The sequence below is a fragment of the Callospermophilus lateralis genome, chromosome 3, assembly GCF_048772815.1.
Source record: "Callospermophilus lateralis isolate mCalLat2 chromosome 3, mCalLat2.hap1, whole genome shotgun sequence".
In the NCBI taxonomy this organism is placed as follows: domain Eukaryota; kingdom Metazoa; phylum Chordata; class Mammalia; order Rodentia; family Sciuridae; genus Callospermophilus; species Callospermophilus lateralis.
The window spans coordinates 133,520,343-133,544,195 of NC_135307.1; the positions used below are offsets into that span (position 1 = coordinate 133,520,343).

At 36.4% G+C, this 23,853-nt stretch overlaps 1 protein-coding gene and 1 non-coding gene across 3 annotated transcripts in view; one reads left to right on the plus strand and one right to left on the minus strand.

Moving 5' to 3' along the window:
- Nucleotides 1-234: 234 nt before the first annotated feature.
- Ap3s2 (adaptor related protein complex 3 subunit sigma 2) overlaps nt 235-23,853 on the plus strand; it is a 52,688-nt gene continuing 29,069 nt past the window's right edge. Inside the window, exons 1-4 of one of the 2 annotated variants that reach the window (XM_076851332.2) lie at nt 235-399; nt 3,894-3,985; nt 4,362-4,473; nt 16,184-16,255. In XM_076851332.2, coding sequence (XP_076707447.1) covers nt 331-399; nt 3,894-3,985; nt 4,362-4,473; nt 16,184-16,255 — 345 coding nt within the window. In that variant the 5' untranslated portion in view covers nt 235-330. The remainder of the gene's footprint in view (nt 400-3,893; nt 3,986-4,361; nt 4,474-16,183; nt 16,256-23,853) is intronic. The other variant, XM_076851331.2, reaches the window with a different exon arrangement.
- Nucleotides 10,571-10,643, minus strand: Trnaa-agc (transfer RNA alanine (anticodon AGC)). Its single transcript has one exon. It is a non-coding gene; the product is annotated as a tRNA-Ala (tRNA).

The window sequence follows — 23,853 nt, forward strand, 5'->3', positions numbered from 1 at the left end:
CTTCTCCACGGTAGGAGCGGCTGCTTCTGGATCAGCTTTTCCCAAGTGCTCTGCAGTGCGCCGGGATTTTGGAGTCTGCTGGGGGTGCACAGATCCGGAATCCGGTTCCGGTCAGGCTCTGACTGGCCAACTGATGCAGGCCAGGGAGACGCTGGCCCACACTTGCCCTCCCCAGAGAGGCGGGACCCTTGGATAGCCGGGCTCCTGGGCGCTGGAGCTGAGTTTCCGGGAGCGGCTCTTAGCAAGGCACCAGCCGGAAGTGCCTGTGTTGTGGCGGAAGGAGGCGCTTTCTGGTGGCAGCAAATTCCGAGGGAAGCGTCCCTGGCAAAGATGATTCAGGCAATTCTGGTTTTCAACAATCACGGGAAGCCTCGGCTGGTTCGCTTCTACCAGCGTTTCGTGAGTGCCGCCTGGTTCGCCACGCCCCTTCTGAAAGCCCGCGCGCTCTGACCTCCCCTTAGGCCACTAGCCTTCACCCCGCACTGCCTGCTGACCCCCTCCGGCTACTGCACTGTGCACGACCCTCACGCTACTTAGCCTCTTTCCCTGAACTGGGGGGTGTTAGGCCTTTGGTTTCCAGTCCCGCTGCCCCCGCTCTTTTCTGAACCCTTTCTAGACTCCATATTTTCTGTGTTATTTTCTGACATTTGCGTCTCAGCACCAGGTATAAGAGAAGGTGGGGAGTGTGTCTCATTGAGAACTTAAATGGTTTAAGTCACTTTCTTTAATCTTTTTGGTTGTTGCCCGAAGATTCTCGAGGAAATAGACATTCGGCTTCTTACAGTTTTTGTTTTTCAGGGGATCTGGAAAAATTCTTTCTTGGAATTTTTTTCCCCCCGGTGGTAGCTGGGGCTGCCTAGGGACTACTACCTTTTACTCAGTAGGATTGAAGAAAATCACTTTGAAAATGGAAAAATGATGAGGAATTATACTTGCTGCCACGTGAAGGCTCAATAAGTATTTCCTTTGAATTTTCCAAAAATATTCCTCTGGAAAAACAGAAATATCGTTATTTGCCGTCCTGACCCTCTCAACATTTTATTTCTTGGCGGCTAGGTTTCAAAATTGTTATATAACAGGGAGACTGAAACCCAAAACTTACATTCAGGCCTCAGCTCCACCTTTTCTATTCTTGTGTCTACTGGCAAGTTAATAAACCGATTTCAGACTTTTATTTTCTCTTTTGTCAAATAGAAATGAAAAAATAATTTACTTTTTTTTTTTAAACAAAACTTTAAAAGCTAGGTTACATTTTATTGAGTAGATTACATTGAGGTAAAAAAAGTTATGAGCATCTAGTATTACTTTTCAATTTATATTTGAGAGAAGCCCGCGTGTGTGTGTGTGTGTGTGTGTGTGTGTGTGTGTGTGTTAGAGAGAGGTAAGTCACCATAACATACAGTTCATCTATTTAAAGTGTACAATAACATCCTTCACAATCAAGTTTAGAACATTTTTAATCATCTCGCCCACCAAAGCAACTCCTATCCATTAACAGTGATTCCCTATTTCTCCTTCAACACTCCCAGCCCTAGGCAACCTTTTACCTACTTTTTGTCTCTCTTAATTTGCCCATTCTGGACATTGCATATAAATGGATCCATAACAATGTGTAGTCTTTCATTTAGTAAAATGTTCTCAGTGTTCTATGTTGTAGCCCGCATGTACCAATGTTTCATTCCTTTTTATTATCCATAATGTTCCATTGTATGGATAATATCATATTTTGTCCATCAGTTGATGTTTCTACTCTTTGCTCTTGTGAATGATGCTGCTATCAACATTCAGGAATAAGTTTTTGCATGGACATATATTTTCATTCCTCTTGGCTACACAGCTACAAGTAGAATTGCTGGATCATGTGGTAACTCTGTAGTGTATTTTTTTCAGAAACTGCCAAACAGTTTTACAAGTGGCAGAACCATTTTACATTTCCATAAGCAGTGTATTAGGATTCCTTTTTTCTCCACATCCTCACAAAAACCTATTGTTTGTCTTTTTAAGTAAAGTCGTTTTAGTGGGTATAAAGTGATTTTCATTTCCATTTCCATAATGACTAATGATGTTGAGCATCTTTTCTTGTGCTTATTGGCCATTTCTATGTCTTTGGATATCATAGGATTTTTATAAGAACTCATGAGTTAATGAGTGAAAGTCCCCTGAAAACTGCAGAGTCCTAAAAAGATATGAGGGGTTGTTAAAAATAACTGACGCATGGAGGCAATTGGTAGTTTGCCTTTTTGTTGAACTAGAAATTAGTTGGTCTCATTCTTTCATACCACCTTCTCACTGCTGCCACTTCCCCTTAGAGTCAGATGAAAGGCTTTAGTTTAAAAGACGTTTTTGTCAGTTTCAAAAAATGCTGATGTTTGGCATGTTTTGTATTTCTGAGACACAGAGTTAATCTTTTACAACATCCTAGCATCTGTGAGCTTTGTGTGTTCTTTAGGTAGAAACCAGGATAATAGTGATTGATTTACTCTAATTAGCAGTGACCAGTGATTAGCAAGTTTGAATTAATCTATTCAGTAAATACTGAGCCACTCTATACCCACATTGAATCAAAGTAATTTCTTCATAATGACATTTTCCCTGTTTTCTTTTTCTACTTAATAACTTTTTAAAATTTACTTGATCATATTATCTGACTCTGGGGCAGGTTCAATCTGAAGATTTTTTTTTCTTTTTATTTAAAAATTAAAAAAAAAAATGCTTTGCTACTTACTCATAGTCCCCAATTCAGCAGCATTGACATCACCTGGGAGCTTGTTAGAACTGCAGTCTCAGCACCTAACCTAAACCTTGTAAATCAGAGTCTACATCTATACAGTAGTCCTAGCTGATTGCTTGCACATTAGTAGATTTGAGAACTTGGGACTAGAGCTTTTCATTACTTTCTGTCTTATTGACCAGCTTCTCCCTCCTATTATCCTTTTTTTTTATGTTACCGTACTAGTAATATTGTGAAACACATATGTAGAAGTGGAAGTAAAATGTGAGTTATCAAGTGTGTAGTAATTGAATGGTAAGTTCAAAAAAATTATTTGTAGCTCTGTTCAACTGTTCTAAATTCTCAACTGTGCAAAGAACTTTTTCTGTCTTTTTCAATAACTTTGTTGATAAACAGCATTTTTTTCTTTCTTTCTTTCTTTCTTTTTTTTTCCTTAGCAGTACTGGGAATTGAACCCAGTAGCACTCTTACCACTGAGCTACACCTCAAGCCCATTTAAAACTTTTATTTTGAGACAGGGTTTTGCTGAGTTGCCCAGACTGCCTTAGACTTGTAATTCTCCTGCCAGCCTCCCAAGTGCCTGGGATTACAGGCATTCACTGCTTTACCCCACTGGTAACATCGATTTTATATGTAGTACCTGTGTAACCACTACAAACGAGGGCAAATTTAGTTTCTTAAAACATGTAAATGATTACATCTTGATCTTCATGGAGTGTTAGAACCATCGAGGTTTGTTATTTACTTGTCATAGATGTTTTCCAGTATAAGACAAAATACTTTAGGATCAGGACTTTGGTTATTCTTTGTATGAGTTTTTATTTTTATTTATAAAGCTGTGCTGGGATCAGACTTAAGGCTGTTTATATTGCTAAGCAAGCATTTTACCACTGAGCTATGTCTGCAGCCCTGCAGCTTACTTATAAGATAGTGACCAAGATACGTAGTACATATACCCTGTCTTAATTCCTATAGCAGATTCTGTTTTTCTATAGTCACTGTTTTTTCACTACACGTTGTTTTTATCTTTTTGGGAAACTAGTACTAAATGTTGTTCCCAATTTTGAAGCACTTGTTTTACCTGGCCATCCTCAATGATGGGATGTAGTTTTAAAAATTTGTCCTCTGATTTACCTTGTTATTGTTGTTGTTTTGTCCATAGCCAGAAGAAATTCAACAGCAGATTGTTCGAGAGACTTTCCATCTAGTCCTCAAGCGGGATGACAACATCTGTAACTTCTTGGAGGGTGGAAGGTAAACTGTCAGCTTCACTTTTCTCACTATATCACCACTTTTGGGTGGCCTTCATCATTATTGCTGCTTCTGTCATACTCTAGTATGTGTGTACTTGATGCAACTTGAACATGATTTACTCAAGAGCCCAGTTCTGTTTGTGAAGCAGTTGCATTATTGTGCTTCATGTATTACTCAGGTAGATATTTGGTGCCTAGGAGGATTGGCAGGAAGGTGAGTTAAGGTGGCTTTAGGTATCTCTACCAAACTTGGTTGCCATTTACATGGTAGAAATGATTTTCTTCTAGCATTTAGCTTTCCCTTTTTGATTGGGCCCTTTCTCATTCCTTGGTAGAGTTTAAAATAAAGATGTTTAAATGTTTCCCATCTTCCACAGTTTGATTGGTGGTGCTGACTACAAATTGATTTACCGGCACTATGCTACCCTCTACTTTGTATTTTGTGTGGATTCATCAGAGAGTGAACTTGGGATCTTGGACCTCATTCAGGTATGTGTAGTCAGCTAATGATGCAGTAATTTTTCAGAGATTGCAGGTATTTTTGAAAACTCCAATCTGTAGTTCCTTTTGTCATTCTCCTTATTGATAGTGGTAAAAGTTGCTGGATGTCCACTAGATGGTGCTGTGGGAAAGCTCAGTAGCAACCCTAAAAGATAGCTTTGGGTTTTATTTGTTTCTACCCAGCCTTTATACTGCACTTGGTCTTCATGTTTTAAATTTTCTTTCATCTATCAAATTAACGTACCTCCCCCTTTTTTTTCTCTTGATACTGGCGTTTGAACCCAGGGATGCTTACATCCCTAGCCTTTTTTATTTTGTGACATAGAGTCTTGCCAAGTTGCTGAGGCTGGCCTTGAACTTGGGATCTTCCTACCACAACCTCCTGAGTTGCTGGGGTTATAGGTGTGCACCCCCATGCCCAGCTAACATTTATGCTTTTTATTTTCATCTACAGTGGTAGCCTAAAGCAAGAAACTTGACACTTTAGTCTATGGAGTCTTGACTAAGTAAAAATCATTTTTGTTGCGCTTTTTGAAAATTAGAAATTACTTAAAGATTGATTTCATTGCCTTCTTAGAAACTGAAACATGGGGTTGGGGGTGTAGCCTATGATAGGTAATATGTGCAATATCCTGGATTCCATCCCTAGCACCAAAGAAAGGAAAAAAGAAGTGTAGTTTTATAATTTAATGGACTTTTGTTAAGTATTTAGTGTGCATTGGATTTAGGATGATCAAATCAGTAAGGTGTAAATAGAAACTAAGAGGTTTAGCCTTTGAAAAACAGTAAAAATCAGTAAATAGTTGACTTAATTGATAATTTATGATATAAGGAATCTGAAAATCAGAATGATAAAACATTATTTTTAGAGGCTGACACATAATTATGTCATTAATATATTTGAAATAGCTGACACAAAAAAATAAATGCCCAAATGAGGTCAATACAAAGGTACCTGGAATAATTCTATATTAGGATGAAAAAAGAAATGTTAAAAAAAAAAAAAAGAAGAAGAAGAAGAAAGAACTGACTGTAGAGGTTTTTAAACCTAGAACAGCAACAAACCCATACTGCTTTTATGGAGTAAATTGTTTATCATTCAGAAACCTTACTATAAAAGGAAAATGTTTTCAAATATTGCATATTGGTATTGGTACAAAATTAGTTAAAAAAAACAAAAAACTTAAGCCAAATATTGAGCCAAGGGGTTGTAAGTCTTGGTTTCTCGTCCTTCAACAAATCATTTAAGCTTTATTGGCTTTAAATGTTTTTGTTTGCATTTTGACTGTTCTGTGTGTGTAGGTTTTTCTGATTTACAAAGATACCAGATACTCTTTTCTAACCCTAAAATTCTTTCTCTATCAGGAATATTAGAAGAATTATAGATTGAGCATCCCGATCCAAAACCTAAAATCTGATACGCTCCACAATCCACAATTTTTGAGCACAAGTAGAAAATTCTATACTTGATCTCATATGATGGGTCACAGTCAAAATGCAGGTCTGCTAAAAGTATTATATAGTTACTTCAGTGGTACATGTATGAGGTATATATGAAATGCAAATGAATTTTGTCTAGACTTGGGTCCCATTCCCAAGATATCTCAGTATGTTTATGCAAACATTCTTTTTTTTTTTAAGTCCTACTTCTGTAGGACTTTTTTTTTTTAATATTTATTTTTTTAGGTGTAGATGGATACAACACAATGCCATTATTTTTATGTGGTGCTGAGGATCGAACCCGGGTCCCGCCTGTGCTAGGCAAGCGCTCTACTGCTGAGCCACAATCCCAGCTCCGCAAACATTCTTAAATCTGAAAAAATTCTAAAATTTGAAGCACTTCTGGATCTGGGCATTTTATATAATGATTACTCAACCTGTATTGATGGTCAAAATTATATTTATCCTAGCTAGGTGTGGTGCCACATGCCTGTAATCCCAGAGGCTCAGGAGGCTGAGGCAGGAGAAGTTCCAAATCGGCCTTAGCCACTTATCGAGGGCCCTAAGCAACTTTGTGAGACCCTATCTCAAAATTAAAAGGGGATGTGACTCAGTGGTCGAGCATTCCTGGGTTCAATCTCTGGTAACAACAAAATTATATTTATCCTAAGAATACAAAGCAATTTAATAAAGAAAAATTCTTAAAGAGACTATTAGAGAAGCTAATATACATGTGTCAGGAGATGCTGAGAAGTGATTATACAGATTATATTCTTAAGACATATTCTAAAATTGGAATAAGAAGCATTTTTATTTGATTAAAAAGTATATATGTATTTAATTAGTATAAACTTTATTTTTTTAAGAAATAATACGTTTATATGTTTCAGAATTCCAAAGGTACATATAAGTATACAGTGAAAAATATCCTCCTTCCCCTCTCTCCTAGTAACCTGGTTTACTTTTATAAATGCAACCAATTTTAGTTTAAAACTAAGAGCCAGAGCCTGTGTTATATCAGGGAACATCTATAGGTATTTATGAAAACCAGGGTATCTCATACATTTACTCCAATTTTACAAAAACAAATGATAAAAGAAATAGAAAGCTGGGCATAGTTGTGTGCACCAATAGCCCCAGCTACTTGGAAGGCTAAATGGGGGGGGATGGTTTGAGACTGGCCTGGGCAACACAGGGAGTCTCTCTCTCTCTCTCTCTCTCTCTCTCTCTCTCTCTCTCACCCTCTCTCACCCCCCCACACACACCCCTGATAAAAAAGAAATCAACTAGAAAAAACAGAAGAACATAATGAATGATATGAGCAAAATGGCAGAATATGAGATAAATCCATCAAGATTGAATTTCCTATTTCTATGAAAATGGAGAAAATTTGTAAAGAAATTTTATTACAATAGTATTTAAGCATTTAGACTACTACTGATGACAGTAGTCTGAGGTACTAATCAGTATCAGATGGGAAATCAAGAGTTGTTCCATCAGAAGGTCTTAACCCAGTAAAGGGAAACCTTATTAAGGAAAATGAGTGACCAAGAAATGCAAAAGAATATTTTGAGAAAAAAAGGATGGTAATGGGGGATAGGCTTTATTATTAGGCTTTGAATATGTAAGAGTTGGAGGTGAATTAATTACCTAGACAAGCCAAATCAACTGGAAACAATTAGAACCACTAATAGAGTTCAGTAAGATTGCAGGATGCAAATTTAACTTACAGAAATTAGTAGTTTTCCCTTAGTAGTAAATTTGAAAACGTAATATTAAAGCAGCTTATTCACAATTGCAAAAAGTTGAAAAAGTTTGAAATGTGGAAAACGTGTAAGATGTAAATGAAGAAGACTTAAAACTCAGCTAAAAATATGAAAAATGAACAAAGTAAATGAAAGTAATTACATTCTTTTCCTGTTGAGAAAGCTTTAAAATGTCAGTGTTTCCGGATTATAAATTTGTGAAAACCCAATCAGAATCCTAGTAAGATTGTTATTCTTAAATTAATTTTATTGTGAGATATATATGTAGAAAAGTAAAGATATATCTGTACAGTTGTATAGTTTAAAGAATGCTAAGAAAATATACATCTATGTACCTGTCTATGTAGAATATTACTAGTACCTTGAAATCTCCTGTATACCCCTACTCAGTCTAATTCCCTTCCCTGTTTGGATTCCTCCTCAAATTCTATTTTATTTGTTGTTTGTTTGCTTGCTTGTTTCGCAGTCTTGGGATTGAATCCAGGGTGCTCTGCTGTTGAGCTACACCTCCAGCCCTTTTAATTTTTTATTTTTAGACAGGGTCTTGCTTGGTTGCCCAGGCTGGCTTCAAACTTGCCATCTTCCTGACTCAGTTTTCTGAGTAGCTGAGATTACAGGAGTGTAACACTGTGCTTGCCTCCTCATATTCCTGAGTTGATGATCATTCTTTTGCTTCTTTTATGGTTTTATGATGTGATGAATATCCCTAAGTGATATTTTGCTTGGTCTGGCAAAACCAGATGTCAAGCACAGACTAAGCTGTATAAGAAAAGAGCAATTGGTTTCACAAGATCATGGCTGTGTTCCAGTTTGGCTTCAGTGTCCTTTGACAGTTTATAGAGCTTCTTTGGGAAAAGTCAGAGGGCAAGGTCATGTAAGTGAGCCCAGGAAAACCTACTGCCTACTACAGGTTCTGGTGTTCAGCAGAAACATGGACTTCACATTTTCTGCTTCTGATTTTGTCATGACTTACCTCTGTATTTTAAGAGTAGGTCAAAGCAGAACATTGTGGTAGGGATAAAATGAATGTTTTCAACTGAACCAGTCAGCAGAATGCTTAGGGAAACAAGAACTACATACTTTGCAGTTTCCTTTTTTTTTTTTTTTTAATTTTTTTCAGAGTTAGGAATGGAACCCAGGGTCTCATGCATGTTAAGCAAGCACTCTTACCACTGAATGCTTTTTAGTATGTTTTTTAAAAATAACATTTTTTAAAAATGTTCTAATAAGACAGGATCTTGCTAAGTTACCCAGACTGGCCTATGTCATGCAATCTTTCTGCCTCAGCCTCCCAAATAGCTGCGATTACAAGCATGGACTACCATGCTTGGCTTGATTGATTCCATTTTACTATTTCTTTAAATTAATATTTCTCTAATTCTTTATGCATATTATTGTTCCTATTCATACCTTGTAAGAGCAGAATATCAGAATCAAAGAGAATTAATATTTCTAGTTATAATACATATTGCTAGAGAGCTATTCAGAAAGACTATTAATTTATAATACCTCCAGCACTATATCAGTTTGTGTTCTGTCCTAGCTCCAACACAGAAGTATGTCATTTTAAATGTCTACTCAGAGATAGGCATACCTCACAAATAGTTGAGTTTTTATTAGTCATGCTTAGTTTTTTGTTGTTGTTGTTGTTGTTGTTTGTTTGTTTGTTTTAATATTTATTTTTTAGATGTAGATGGATACAACACAATGCCTTTATTTATATGTGGTGTTGAGGATTGAACCCGGGTCCCACCCGTGCTAGGCGAGCGCTCTACTGCTGAGCCACAATCCTAGCCCCATGCTTAATTTTTCAGTGTGTACTCTTACATTGTTCTTTTCATGTCAGCCTTCTGTGATATAATTGAACCACTCGTCCACTGAAGTCTAGATCCTGGTTTGTAATATTGTATTTCATTTATTCTAGGAATGAACATTTATCACACTTCAATAACTCTAAAATCAGGCTGTGTATTACTGTAGATGACATCTAATGACTATAATTGACAGCATTTTTTCTGTTAACACATAAAACAGTGGTTTGCCTTATAATCAATGAAAAAGTAATTCTTTTTGCATTTCGGTTTAACACTAACTTAGCTTAGTGATAGAGTGTGCATGAGGCTCTCAGCTTAATCTCTAGCCATCCACGAAATATGCAAACTTATTTAAATTTTTTTTTTCAAATTAATTTTTTTGAACTGTTATGGTAAATGTAAATAATCCATTTTTATCTCCCCTTGTTGAAGAAACTTCAATATATAATTTATTAAGTTTATAATGAAATCCAGATTCTCTATCACAGCCTGTAAAGCCTGATGTGGTCTGGCTCCTTTGTCTTTCTGACCTCACCATATACATTTTGTCCATTCCCGTACTCTAGCCTCATGCTATTCTTCAAACTCAAGAATTTTTTTGCCTCAGGGCCTTCATATTCTTTCTGTCCACTAGCATGCTTTTGTCTAGGTTCTTTAATTATTGCTCTTTGAATGACTGTTTTTTATTTATCATGGCCCAGTACTAATGTTAATCCTTATAGTGAATTTTTGGCACTCTGTCTCAAAGTGTAACTCCCATTCCACACATTCTATTTACTTTCTTTAAAGACTTTTTTTTTTATATCAGGGATTGAACCCAGAGACTCTTAATCACTGAGCCATGTCTCCAGTCCTTTTTATATTTTATTTTGAGATGGGGTCTCTCTGAGTTGCTTAGGGCCTTGCTAAGTTGATAAAACTGGCTTTGAACTTTTGATCCTTGTCTTACCTCCTGAGTCACTGGATTTACAGGTGTGCGCCACCACACCTGTCTTTCAAAGTACCTTTTTTTTTTTTTAATTAGTTGTAGATGGACACAGTACCTTTATTTTGTTTATTTAGTTTTATGTGTTGCTGGGGATTGAACCCAGGGCCTCACACATGCTAGGCAAGCGTTCTACCACTGAACTACAATCATAGGACCCCTCAAAGTACTTTTGACAAATAGAAAAGATCTGATTTCTTTGCCTCCTGTTCTTCCATACCCAGAATATAAGCCAGATGAAAACATGACTTATTCACTGTGGTTTCCCCAGAGTAGAATGGGATGAACCCAGAATGTGTAATCATTCCCCAAACAGTGCTTGATAGACTTTGAATATATAGTCTGATCAAGTTTTTACTCTTAGCTTTGTTCTACTGAGTTATGTTTTTCTTTCTACACTAATTTCACCTTGTTTTATTTATTATTGTAAATATAGGTTCACATACCTAGCAAAATAATTTATTCCTCTTGGATACAGTTTTTTATTAATATATTCCCTGGTATTTATAACCGTTTGTTCATCTATACACATTCTTACATAATTTGTAAAGGTATCAAAAGTCCCTGTTGGATTTGTAATTAGAAGTGAATTAAATGCAGCATTACTCTCAATTTATTCATTTTTTCTTTTGAATCTTGCATTGAAGCTTCATTGTTTTTATTCAGAACAGGTCCTAATATCACATGATTATTCTCAAGTTTTAGGATGGTAAGCTTTTATTATTATTTTCACAGACATTTCTTCACCACCACGTAACTTTTCTTTTAATTCGTAATTAGTTACTATTCATTATTTACATCTCAGTATAGTTGAAATTATCTACTTTACACTTACCTCTTCTACTTCTTCAATAGTTAATTAATCTTCCTGTCACAATTGGTTCTTTTTTTTTTTTTTTTTAATCAGGGATTGAACCCAGGAATGTTTAATCACTGAGCCACACCTTCATTTTTATATTTTATTTTATTTTGAGATAGGGTCTCACTAAGTTGTTTAGGGCCTCACTAAATTGCTGAGGCTGGCTTTGAACTTGGAATCCTCCTGCTTCAGCCTCCTGAGCCTCTGGGATTAGAGGTGTGTACCAGGCCCAGCTTCCTGTCACAATTGGGACAAAATTCTAAACCATTTATTTCCAATTTAAAAAATATGTATTATTAATCTGTTAAACACAAATCAGATTTCTTTTCATGTATGCTGAGATATGGATCTATTTTAATTTACATTCTGTCCATGCCTTTATCCAGTTTCTCCAGTAATGATTGTAAGTTATTCAATCTCCCATTGTTTTGCTACTCCCTAAAGTTAATTTCTATATAAATTTAAGCCTGTTTTTAGAATTTCAAGCATTTTTAAAATACCTTTATTTTACTTATTTATTAAATGTGATGTTGAGGATCGCACCCAGTGCCTCACACATGCTAAGCAAGCACCTGCCAGTGAGCTACAACTCTAGCCCTCAAGTATATTATTTTGAGTTTTTAAAGTTACACGGATAGTGTATGAATAATTCTTGCTATAAAGATTCAAACAGCTCATCTTATTAGGTAGAATGGAAAAGTTCTCACTCTTAGTATTCATCCTTTTCTTATACACCATTCTACTTGTGAAGGTAATTACTACCAAGTTTAATGCACGAATACACATGTACTCTCTCTATATATTACATATTTTTAAATAAAAAGTAATCATACTGTATGCATAGTTCTACAGTTTGTTTTTTATCACATTAATAAGTCTCAGAGCTTTTTCTACATTTATGCATTCTTTTTAATGTGCATGATTTCCCATAATATGGATGTATCATATTTTATTTAGAACCCTACTTGTGGGCATCTAGGATTTTCCCAGTTTCTATTGCAAGTGATACTGCAGTGACATCCTGCACATATATCTCTGTGCACATGTATTAATTTCCTTAGAATAGATTCCTAAAATCGTAATCATTACTTTAATAAGGGAGTGATTTTTATTTTTAGTTTTTGTAACTTTTAATTTTATTTTGCAATGCTGAGACTCAAACCCAGGGCCTTGATGCATATTGGTCAGTATTCTACTGTTGAGCCACAGCCCAGATGGGCTTTCCAAGTTGTCAAATATTGCCACATTATCTACCATGCGGCCAGCGCAATGGTTTCATTAATGAGGTTCTTGGCATAAAAGTTAGCTAGCGAGATCGAAATAAACACACAGACTCAGTTACCTTTTTCTATGACCAGGTCCGAGACGGCTCCCCTCTCTGGTTCCCTCCTCTAACCGCCCGGCAGGGCAGCAAGGATTACTCAGGGCTAGCAGGAGAGAGAGAGAGCGAGCACGCCAGGGAGTAGCCTTTTATTGGGGAGCAAGAAATTTAGGGGAGAATTCCATCCAATGAAGGTTGAAGGGGGGGCCGCACTCCAAGGTCAGGGTCAGTGATTGGGCCTCCGGGGTCAGTGGTCAGTTACACCCCCACACGGACAGGTTCTCTCAACAGGAGAGGGCCTCAGACCCTAACCGGGAGTCACCCAGTCACGTGTGAGAATGGCTTCCGACAACATTACCTCCTAAAAAGGGATTTGCCTTTGATATGCTTACTAATGGATTATAATGTGCTTGTTTCCCCATAAACTCACAGACTTTTTTGAATTTTAAGAATATTTTCAATTTTTTGCCTATCTGATGGGTGAAAACAGTGTCAATTCCTTGTTTTTTCTAAAACCTTCCTGAATACTAGTGAGGCTGTGTATCTTTTTGTGTTTACTGGCCATTGGAATTTGGAAATGTCTGACTGCATCATTTATCCATTTATCCACTTATCTATGGCTCATTAGTTTTATTCATTTGTGTGTATTGGGTTTTTTTCCCCCTAACTTCATGGATCTAAATCATTTTTTGTTACATTTATTACAGATATTTTCTTCAATCTATTGGTTTTTTAACTTTATGGAGTTAAATCTCTTGATCTTTTGACTTACAGCTCCTAGGTTATAAAAATGTTCTCCAGTAGTTTTGCCATTGCTTGTTTTTTTGAAAAAAATATTTTTATTATCATTACTGTCCAGCTTATTTGTGCTGGATTATGTGCCGAAGGTAAGACCTTCCAAAGAGTATATACATAACCTTCTTTCTTGTTTAGGAGGTGGAAATAACTAAACAAACCAGCAGATACAAAAAATTGTACATACAGTAGTTATCCTATCATATCTTCAGAGGATTGGTTCTGCTTATAAAGTGGCATACCATTTGCATTTAACCCCTACCCACACCCTTCCATATACTTTAAATCACTTATAGATTACTTACAATATCTAGTAGAGGGTAATGCTGTGTAAATAGTTGTTATAATGTATTGTTGAGGGAATAACAATAAGAAAAAGCCTGAACATGTTCAGTACACAGTTTTTTTTGTTTTTCCATCCACAGTTAGTTGAATTTGCTGATAGGGAACCTGTAAATACAGAAGGCTGACTGTGTGAGAGTTTATTTTACTTGTAGCTTTTATATATTTGCTAAGTTGATTACCCCAAGTAAGCAGCAGAGGGCTTCTGAGCCCAAGGAAGCAGCTGACAAGGAAAGCTGACAGCCTACCTGATAACGTGTTACAGAGTCCTGAAAGGACATAGAGCTTGCAGCATAATCTCAACAGAACAGAAAAAGCTGTTTGGGAACCAGTTAGATCCCTAAGTCCTATAGACATTTCCAGTTGTCTGGGCAATTACCTTGCCCCAAGTATGAGTCTAGAGGTTTAATTCTTACAGAGGGTTAAAGAAAGTGTCTCTGGGGACTGGGGCTTGTAGCTCAGTGGCAGAGCGCTTGTCTAGTGAGGCACTGGATTTGATCCTTAGCACCACATAAAAATAAACAAATAAAATAAAGGCATTCTGTCCATCTATAACTACTAAAAAAAAGGAAGTTCTCTGGTTTGGGGGATACTAGGCATAATCAGTAATGCAAATCAGAGGGATTAAATGAATGTATGCCTCTGATACTAACTTTCCAGCTCTTTTCCCCCATTGACTCCCAAATTTCTAGCAGCCAGTGCTTTGCTCTCCAGGCAGAAAATAGAAAGAATTCACTGAAGAATTTGACCAATCTAAGCAAAAATTTTAAATGTTTGGGGAGTGGTCAACAAGTAGCATGATTGTACAGCATTTCCAATCTGCTTTTTGTTTTTATGAATGGAAAAAAAAAGTTGATTAGAGGAAGATATGTGAAATGGAAGAAAGTGATGAAATGAACAAATAGTAAGAAAGCAACTTAGAAAAAGTGGACACCATTCACAGAAAGGAAAGTGAAATGGTAAAATGAACAAAACCTACAGAGAAATATGACAGACAAAAATGAATGCTAAATAAATAAAAACACAGAACAAAATGTTCTCTGAAAGGAAATGGAAAAGAAATAAGAACCTACCTCAGTTAAGTGTTAGAAAATCAAGTAACTTTGAGAATGGACAGAGATAGAAAATAGGGGTGGAAAAATAAACAAAACAAAAACAAAAATCCAGAAGACTGAGCCCTGGTTAGCAATCCCAGGGCAGGACTTCAAAAACTTCTCTGTTCCCTGCATCTTGATATCAAGAGTCACCAAGGAAAATACAACTGTCGAGCATTGCATGTAACCATACCTTTCATGGAGAAGAGAGAGAGCAAGATCAACCCAGCAGAGTGCATTAGGCCCTAGTGGATCTCCCTAATAGCCACCACAGGACAGTTTGCCTATGTCACCTACCTTGGGCCACAGCAGAAGGACATTCCTGATTTGGGTCAGTTGGAGACCTCAAGTAAGACCTGTTTTCATGCAGCACTGAACAACTAATGACATTGCTGACTACAAGGCTATTGAAGTTAGGTTATTCTCTGAGAGAGAAATCAGAAAGTAAGGAAGGACTGAGGATGTTAACTTAGTGGTAGCCTACAATGTATAAGAGCTATGTTTGTTCCCTAGCACTACCACCAAAAAAAAAAGGTATCTGGATAGTAGTCACATGATTATTTTCATTCTGAAAATTAATTAAGACGTGCCTTTATAATTTGAACACTTTTGTATTATACTAAAAAGTTAAATTAAAAAATAGCCAGGTATGGTGGTGCATGCCTGTCATCCCAGCAACTTGGGAGGCTGAAAGCAGGAGCATTGCAAGTTCAAAGCCAGCCTCCACAACTTAATGAGGTCATCTCAAAAAATAGAAAGGGCTGGGGATGTGGCTCAGTAGTTGAGCACCCCTGGGTTCAATCCCTGGTAACAACCACAACAAAGTGAAAAGTAGTGTAAAAGTTAAATGTGAATATTGTTGATTCATCAAAAGATATTTTAAAGTTAATATTAATTAAAAGGAACAGACAACTATTGTTAACGTTGCAATAATGAAATTTTTTTGTAGAGGTGTACACTGAGGCTTAGGAAAAGGACATGGAATTATTATAAATAGTTGATATTTTATCTTGTTATTATTTTATGCAATTAGCATCTTATAATAAAAAGGAAAGAGTGCCACATGTGTCTGCTTGGTTGTACTGTTGTATCAAAAATAAGGTTTTCCTGTCTTAAGTTGTCCCCCTGAATTGGGATAAATACGGCTAATTGTGGAAACAAAAGGGAGGATTTCTTTGTTTTTGAGATTTATCGTTATGCTCCTTTTACTTTGAAATGTAATATTTATATTAATCTGTGAATATGTTCTCATCTCTGTTCTTTATTTCTCCTTGTTTTCTAGGTTTTTGTGGAGACTCTGGATAAGTGTTTTGAAAATGTTTGTGAATTGGATTTGATCTTCCATATGGATAAGGTACATTCTCTCTCAAACCAGGGTTACTGAAAAACTGTGAGCCTATAGCATCTTTAGCCACCTTTACATCTTCATGTTCTTTCTCTTGGTTTTACTCTGATATAGTCCTGTGACCTATTTATGTTTAATAACTTTGGTTTAGGGCTTTTTTTTTTTTTTCTAAAATCTATCAATTGTTTTAACATCTACAAGATTATCACTGGGCCTATGTTGTGGTTCATCTGTTCATAGGCTTCTTGGTGTAGAGCAGTGATAACTCTAGAGTAAGTGGCCACATAGTTTTATATTGCTTATAAAATAAGTTTCATAGGCATAAGCCAGAGATAATGAATCTTTGGAATAATTATAATACCAGGGCTTTGACTTAGTAAAATTTATCTTTCCTAAGGGGTAATGTAGTGACTAATATACCTGTGACATAATTTGAGGTCAGGCGATACTCTGTAGGAAAGCACACTCGGAGTCAGAATTCAGAACAAGTAGTGTTCTTAGATTTTTTTTCTAGCATAACTGGGACATGGCCTGTGTCCTAGCATGCCAAGTTAAACATAGATGATAGCCAGCAAGGGGATAGAAACATTATTTCATCCAGCTGGGCATGTGCTGTCCCTAGTACTGTTTGTGGTAAATTAGCTAATTGTTGTCACTGTGGTTCGTGGCCCTTGGAGCAAGTTAGAACTTTGGGGAAACTACTGCTCATTGGCCATGATCCTTTATTAATCTGTTTTTATCATGACAGAGCAGTTTTGAGGTCCATCTTTGGTAGCAGCTGCCATCTGGGGGAAATCTCTTGTTTTCCAATAGGATCTTCTTAAGTTTCAGTTGACTTGACCAGGCTTTGCATATGCCACTTTTGGGGCTGTTGCAGTCAGTGGGTTCTTGTTTGGATGTTAAAAAGGAGTAAAGTTTTCTTTGAACATTCAGCTTGACTCTGGCTTCGGCTTTATCAGCAACTTGGTGCAGGAGAATCATGGAACCCTATTCCTTAGATAGACCTGACTTGGAACTCTGAGAGTTTGCAAAGTATCCAGAGCTCACTGATACTTTTGAGGTAGTCACTCTCCCTTTCATTTGAAAGGATCTTGGAAATTTCAGAAATCTCTTGGCCCTTTTTCTTTGCAAATACTAGAATTATTTTGTGCTTGTCAGTTGTTAAATGTGCTACAATGTTGTAAACTCTGTTAAGGAGAGCAAATAGTCCAAATCTAGTTCTCTTCTATACTAGTGACAGAAAAAAAAAAAAAGAATAATATTAAGAAACTTGAGAATATGAGGGGAATGGAGCAGTGTCTCCATATTCCTTGTCATTATTATTTTAAAACACCATTAAAATGTAAAATAGGGCTAGGATTTTTAGGCTCTGCAGTAGAGCACTTGCCTAGCATGGTGAAGTACTGGGTTCGATTCTCAGTACCACGTATAAATAAATCAATCAATAAAATAAAGGTCCATTGACAACTAAAAAAAAATTTTTTTTGTAAAATATGAGGTAGTACCTTGATGGTTACCACCTGGTGTACAAAGTGAGTTTCTTTGTGGATACTACCTGATGTTTATTAAGCCAGAGATGAATTTCTTCACTATCTCGAGCAAAAATTAAGGGATAGATTTTACTGGGTGAAGGGGAATTTTTCCAATCAAGAGAAGAGAAGGTATAGATCCCTCATCCTCCCATTGTCCCCCTCGATGTTTGTTGGGGCTAGTTTCTGCTGGAGTGGCTCCTCCTTGCCCGCTCCCCCAGTGTTCTTTCTTTATCAGGCAACTATAGGGAGTACAGAGATACACAAAGTTCTAAAGACTCCAGACAGTCTGCATTTGTATATCAGTTGTTTATAGAAGTTTGAGATGCTAGATACCTAAAAACTTGGGGACTTATGGGTTGATAGACCTTGGGGAGACAGTGGTAGGTATTATGGAAAGTTGAACTTGAGTGTAGCCCCTCTCATTTGGAAGAGAGAGAGCCCCCCCCAGTCCAACCTAGTTCATGAGAATGCTTTCAAGGTAACTTTCAGAATTACAAAATACTGTTTTATGTCTTAACTCCTTTGCTTGATGTTGGTTATAAGAATCCAATTTGTCATGAGTAGCCTTAGAAGGTTTCATTTCATTCTGCATAGGATTCCATTATATGAATATACTATAATTTATTTATTCATTGTATGATTTAGATTGTATATGAAATATTCTGGCATGAATATTATTAAAAGTTTATGATATCATACATTTCACTTGTAACAGTTATAACTCTTGATAATGGAATTGGTGGGTCATAGGTGGGGTCCCTAAGGAGAAGAAGGGGAAGCACAAGAGGCCCAAGATCTGATAAGCCTCAATGTAAGCCACAGTACCTACCCCTTTATTAGGTATTTCCAGACTTTTCCAGAGTGCTTTTATTAATTTATATTCCCATCAATGGGCTGAGTGTTCCCATGCCTCCATATCCTTACCCGAAATTTATTCTCAGTGTGGTCATCATCAGAACCATTAATCAGATATTTCTAGGTCTTTCTCCTTCAGGACATATGGTAGAATTACAATTCTGTGCCCTCTTAAATTAATTATAGCTGTGTGATTTGTTTTAGCCATAAAATGTGAATTTAGCTAAGGATATGTGAGTGAAAGTAATGCATGTCACTTCTAAGAAAAACTTTTAAGAGCTGTACACAAGTTTACCTTGTTTTTCTGCATTGGTAATCATGGGTTAAGCATGGCCACAGAAGCTTCCTCTGTCTTGATCCTGAGTAAGGGTGAAGGAGAGTGAGTGCCCCCAAGTGGACAATTTTGATCAGTGTACTAGATGTGTAGTGTATCGCATTGTGACATGCCTGGAATTTCTCTGATAATTCACAAAGATGAGCATTGTTTCTTATGTTTATTGGCCATTGGGAGATCCTTTTTGGTGAAGTATTTATTACCTTGGTCTTTGTTCATTTTTCTATTAGATTATCTGTTTTAAAATTCTATTTGTAGAAGTTCTTTTTTTATTTATTTGTTTATTTATTTTTAATTGTAATTACCAGGGGTTGAACCCAGGGGTGCTTAACCATTGAGCTACATTCCCTTTTTATTTTTTTTATTTTGAGACAGGGTCACACTAAATTGTTTAGAGCCTTACTAAATTGCTGAGGCTGACTTTGAATTTGCGATGTTCCTGTCTTAGCATCTCAGGTTGATGAGATAATATGTGCCACCCTGTCCAGTCATAGAAATTCTTTTTATTTTTGTGCCAGGGATTGAACCCAAGGGCATCTAACCACTGAGACACATCCCTGACTCTTTTTACTTTTTTTTTTCTTCAATTTTGAGACTGGGTCTTGCCAAGTTGCGTAGGTCCTTGCTAAGTTGCTAAGGCTTTGAACTTGAGATCCTCCTGCCTCATCCTCTCTACTAATTGGGATTGCAGGCATGTGCCACTTTGCTTAGCTCTTCTCTTATGTTTATAATATCATTCTCCTTCTGATGAACAGAAGTTCCTAATTTGAATTGGGGAAGAATTTATCAGTTTTTTTAAGGGCTTTCATGTCTTGTTCGGGAAATCTTTTTCTTTCCCTATGGTTATAAAAATGTCTTTGGTGCTGGAGATGTAACTCAGTGGTAGAGCACTTACCTAACATGCATGAGACCCTGGGTTTGAGCCTCAGTGATGCAAAAAATAAAACAACAACAAAAAAAAAAAACCTCTGTAAAATCTTTAAAATTGCAATTCACCTTGAGTAGATGGTAAGGTCCAATGTCACTTTCTTCCCTAATATAAACATCTGAGGATTCTAGCACCACCTTTTGAAAAGATCCTCCTTTCTCAGGGCTGAGGTTGTGGCTCAGTGTTAGAGCGCTTGCCTAGCATGTGTGAGGCACTGGTTTCAATCCTCAGCACCACATAAAAATAAATAAATAAAATAAAAGTATTGTGTTCATCTGCAACTAACTAAAAAAAATATTAAAAAATGAAGATTCTCCTTTTTCTCTAGTGCCACCTCTATAATGAAGTAAGAATCCATATCTATGTGGCTCTGTTTCTATATTCTATCCTGTTTTTCTAGTTCTATTCCATACCACACTGTCTTAATTGCTATAGCTTTTTAGGATGTTTTTAAAACTGTTGAGAGAGAAATTATACCCCATCTGATTCAAATGTGAAAAAAAAAAAAAATCTTAAAGAGAGGAAAACATACCCACTTTCTTCTTTCCTCTTCTTTAAGAGTAGCTTGGCTGTTCTTGTTGTTTCCTTTTTAGAGTCTGCTTATAAATGATCTACACACATCCCTGTTGGGATTTTGATTGGAATTACATCAAATCCATAGAATGTTTAAGGAGAATTTACATTTTTATAGTATCAGATTTTAGCCAAAGTATGGTATCTCTCTCCATTTCTTTAGGTCTTTGAAGTTTTTCAGTGAACATTTATAATTCTATCTCCATAGAAATTTTACATATGTTTTCATAAATTTTACCCTAGATATATGTGGGATTTATGTTATATTTTTCTTTTTTTGTGAGTGTAGTGCTTGTGATCAAACCCAAAGCCTCACATATACTAGGCAATCCTAGATACCTGTTTGTTTTTATATGGTACTTGGAATAATTTTTATTTATTGGTGTTATATAGAAAATAACTTTGTTTTTATTTGTTGATATCAAAAACAGAGTTCATATTTAATGCTTATGCTCCTGACATTTTATCTGTGACCATTTTGCTTATTTCTTTCCAGTCTTTGTACCTTTTCATCTTTTTTTTTTTCTTTTCTTTTCTTCCTTATTCTGCTGACTAGGATCTCCAGTGTTGTATTGAATAGAAGTGGGGATAGTGGTCATCATGTCTTATACCTTTTCAAAAAGAGCTTTCATCTTGTCACTGTGAAGCATAGTATTTGCTGTAGAGTTTTTGTAAATATTTTTTATCAGATTAAGAAAAAAAAATTCCCTTCTCTTCCTGGTGGGTTTTTAATCTTGAAAGGATGTTAAATTTTATTAAAAGCTTTTTTTTCCATCTCCTGAGGTAATCATGATTTTTTTTGCCTCATTATTCTAATGCTGCTTTTTAAACAACTATGAGGATATCTGCTAAGACATAAAGTAATTCCAGTTCTATTTTTATTGGACATGGCTTTTAAAAGGAAATAAAAGGCCATAAAAATGTTGCTTGTTCTCATGTCTTATCTTCAAATAAGTTCCATAAAGTATTTTGCTGCTGCTGCAAATTTAGCTTACTGTTTATAAAACTGTTTATTTTTAGTTTATGTGGCACTGGGAAATGACTGTTCATATCTTCTAGGGTTTTTGAAAAATGATGGTGCAAGGAGTCAGAATCTTCTCTTAGTCAGCTTTAAAATGTCCGAAGGTGTTTTTCAGCAGGTGATTTCCTTTTATGAGATTTCCAGCTTATCTTTGCCCTCATATAAAAGCAGTTGCTAATTCAGGTATGCCTTCTACTGATAATAGAATCTGTGTAGTTGCATGTGCACACACATGTGTGTTTTTTTAACTTTTACTTATATATGCAGAAGACCTGTCATAAGACAATAGGAGTATCACTGTGAGCTCTATCTTTCTTAATTGAAGACTCTCCCCACCTTAGGGTTGAAAGGTGGGAATCAGTCCTTAGCCATAGGATATCTGCATTAACTAGTCCTGGGTAACTGCCTATCACCTTATGTGGATGTGGCTAGAGTAGCAGGCCTATGTAAAAATCAAATAGGACCAAATTCTTGCTGCTGTGGCAGGTTGCTTATTTCTCATCTTGTGCTTTGTCAGTTTCCTAAATTGTTTTTGTTAATATTCTTTTTTTCACAGCTTTTATCTTCTTTTTTTCTTGTCTCTTCTCAACATGTATCATAATCTTGCTTTTTCAACTGGTTTTTGAGGTGTTTTTGTTTTTCTGTTTTTACAAATCCCCAGATCACTCTGACCTCTCATAGATTACAGCTCTCCCTATGCATCTGTTGCTCCCTCCTAACTGTAGTTTCATTTCCATATTTCATTTAAGATAACTTTCTTGACTGAATGAGTGGTTTACATTCAGTCTTTTGGTTCTCTTTCATCTATTCTCTTTCTAGAACTCTATAACCTGGTTTTCACTCCTGCCCAAAATTCTTGAATAATTTCCTAGTCATCAAATCCTATAGCTGTTTCCTGATCATCATAATATGTTGTGTCTAATTATGCACTTGGGAAATTTAACATTAATAAAACCTGTTTTCCAATATTAGTTTATATTAAAACTTCCCCAATTTTCCTGGAATATTCTTTATATACCATATTTTTTAAATCTCAGTTTTAATTATGATTCAAGTATTGCCTTTAGTTTTCACATCTCTTGATTCAATTGTGTCTAACAGATTTTGTAACCTTATTCTCCAATCCTTTTTTTTTTTTTTTTTTTTTTTTTTGGACTCTACATCCAAGGCTCTCCACAGTTTGTTCCTATCCTGTCTGGGCTTTATGTAGCATTGCTTCTTGCCAGATACTCTCTGCTTCTGCCAGGTCTTAATCACTTTTCTAATTCCTACCTCAGAACTCTCCCCAAATTTGACTTCACTTTTTTTTTTAAGAGAGAGAGAAAATTTTTATTATTTATTTTATAGTTTTCGGTGGACACATCTTTATTTTATTATTATTTTTTTTAAAGTGGCACTGGGGATCGAACCCAGCGCCCCACGCATGCCAGGCGAGCACACTACCACTTGAGCCACATTCCCAGCCCAACTTCACATCTTTTCATATGCTGAATCCTGCCTATCATTCCAGCTCAGCTCAAATCCTACCACTCTAGAGCTTGTCCTCATCACCCAGCCCATTGTGATCTTTTTGGACCCTTGTATAGTAAAATTTCTATCCCTATGAGACCCTAATTTATATGTTTGGATTTTTATGCTGCTTGATTACACTGTTATTTTTTTGTTGATGTTGTTTTTATCCTCGTATCCCCCACCAACTCTAACATAGTGTCTTTTATTAAGTGGGGCTAGTCTTCAGGGGAGTGTTCCTGAAGAGTTCCCAGGATTCTAGCCCTAGAAACTTATTTGCAATTTATCTTTTTTTTTTTTTTTTTTGAGAGAGAGAGAGAGAGAGAATTTTTTAATGTTTATTTTTTAGTTTTTGGCGGACACAACATCTTTGTCTGGATGTGGTGCTGAGGATCGAACCTGGGCCGCACGCATGCCAGGCGAACGCGCTACCGCTTGAGCCACATCCCCAGCCCTTTATTTGCAATTTAAACTGTCAGAAGTTAAGGTCTGATTTTATGGTCTTGGGGTAGCCATCAACTCTTGACTGTGCTGTTTGGAATTTATCTTGCCCAGGGCAGTTGATTTCCCTTTGCTTTCTGAATTCCCTAAACATAACTCAACATCATGACTGAGTTGGGTGTTGGTGTTAATTGTGGTAAATTGAATTTTGTTTGAAGAAAACTATGTGGATGACCTAATATTCTAATCTACCATTGTCTCAACAGCTAAGTGGGGCTTGGAACTCAATTGGGCTTTCAAGATTTAGTCATCAAAAGTCACAATTCAATGTCTATATGGAGGGGTTAGGCAGTATAGATATCAGTCTGCAGTGGGCTGTCTCAGGAGAGTAGGACCTATACTTCTGGGTAGACT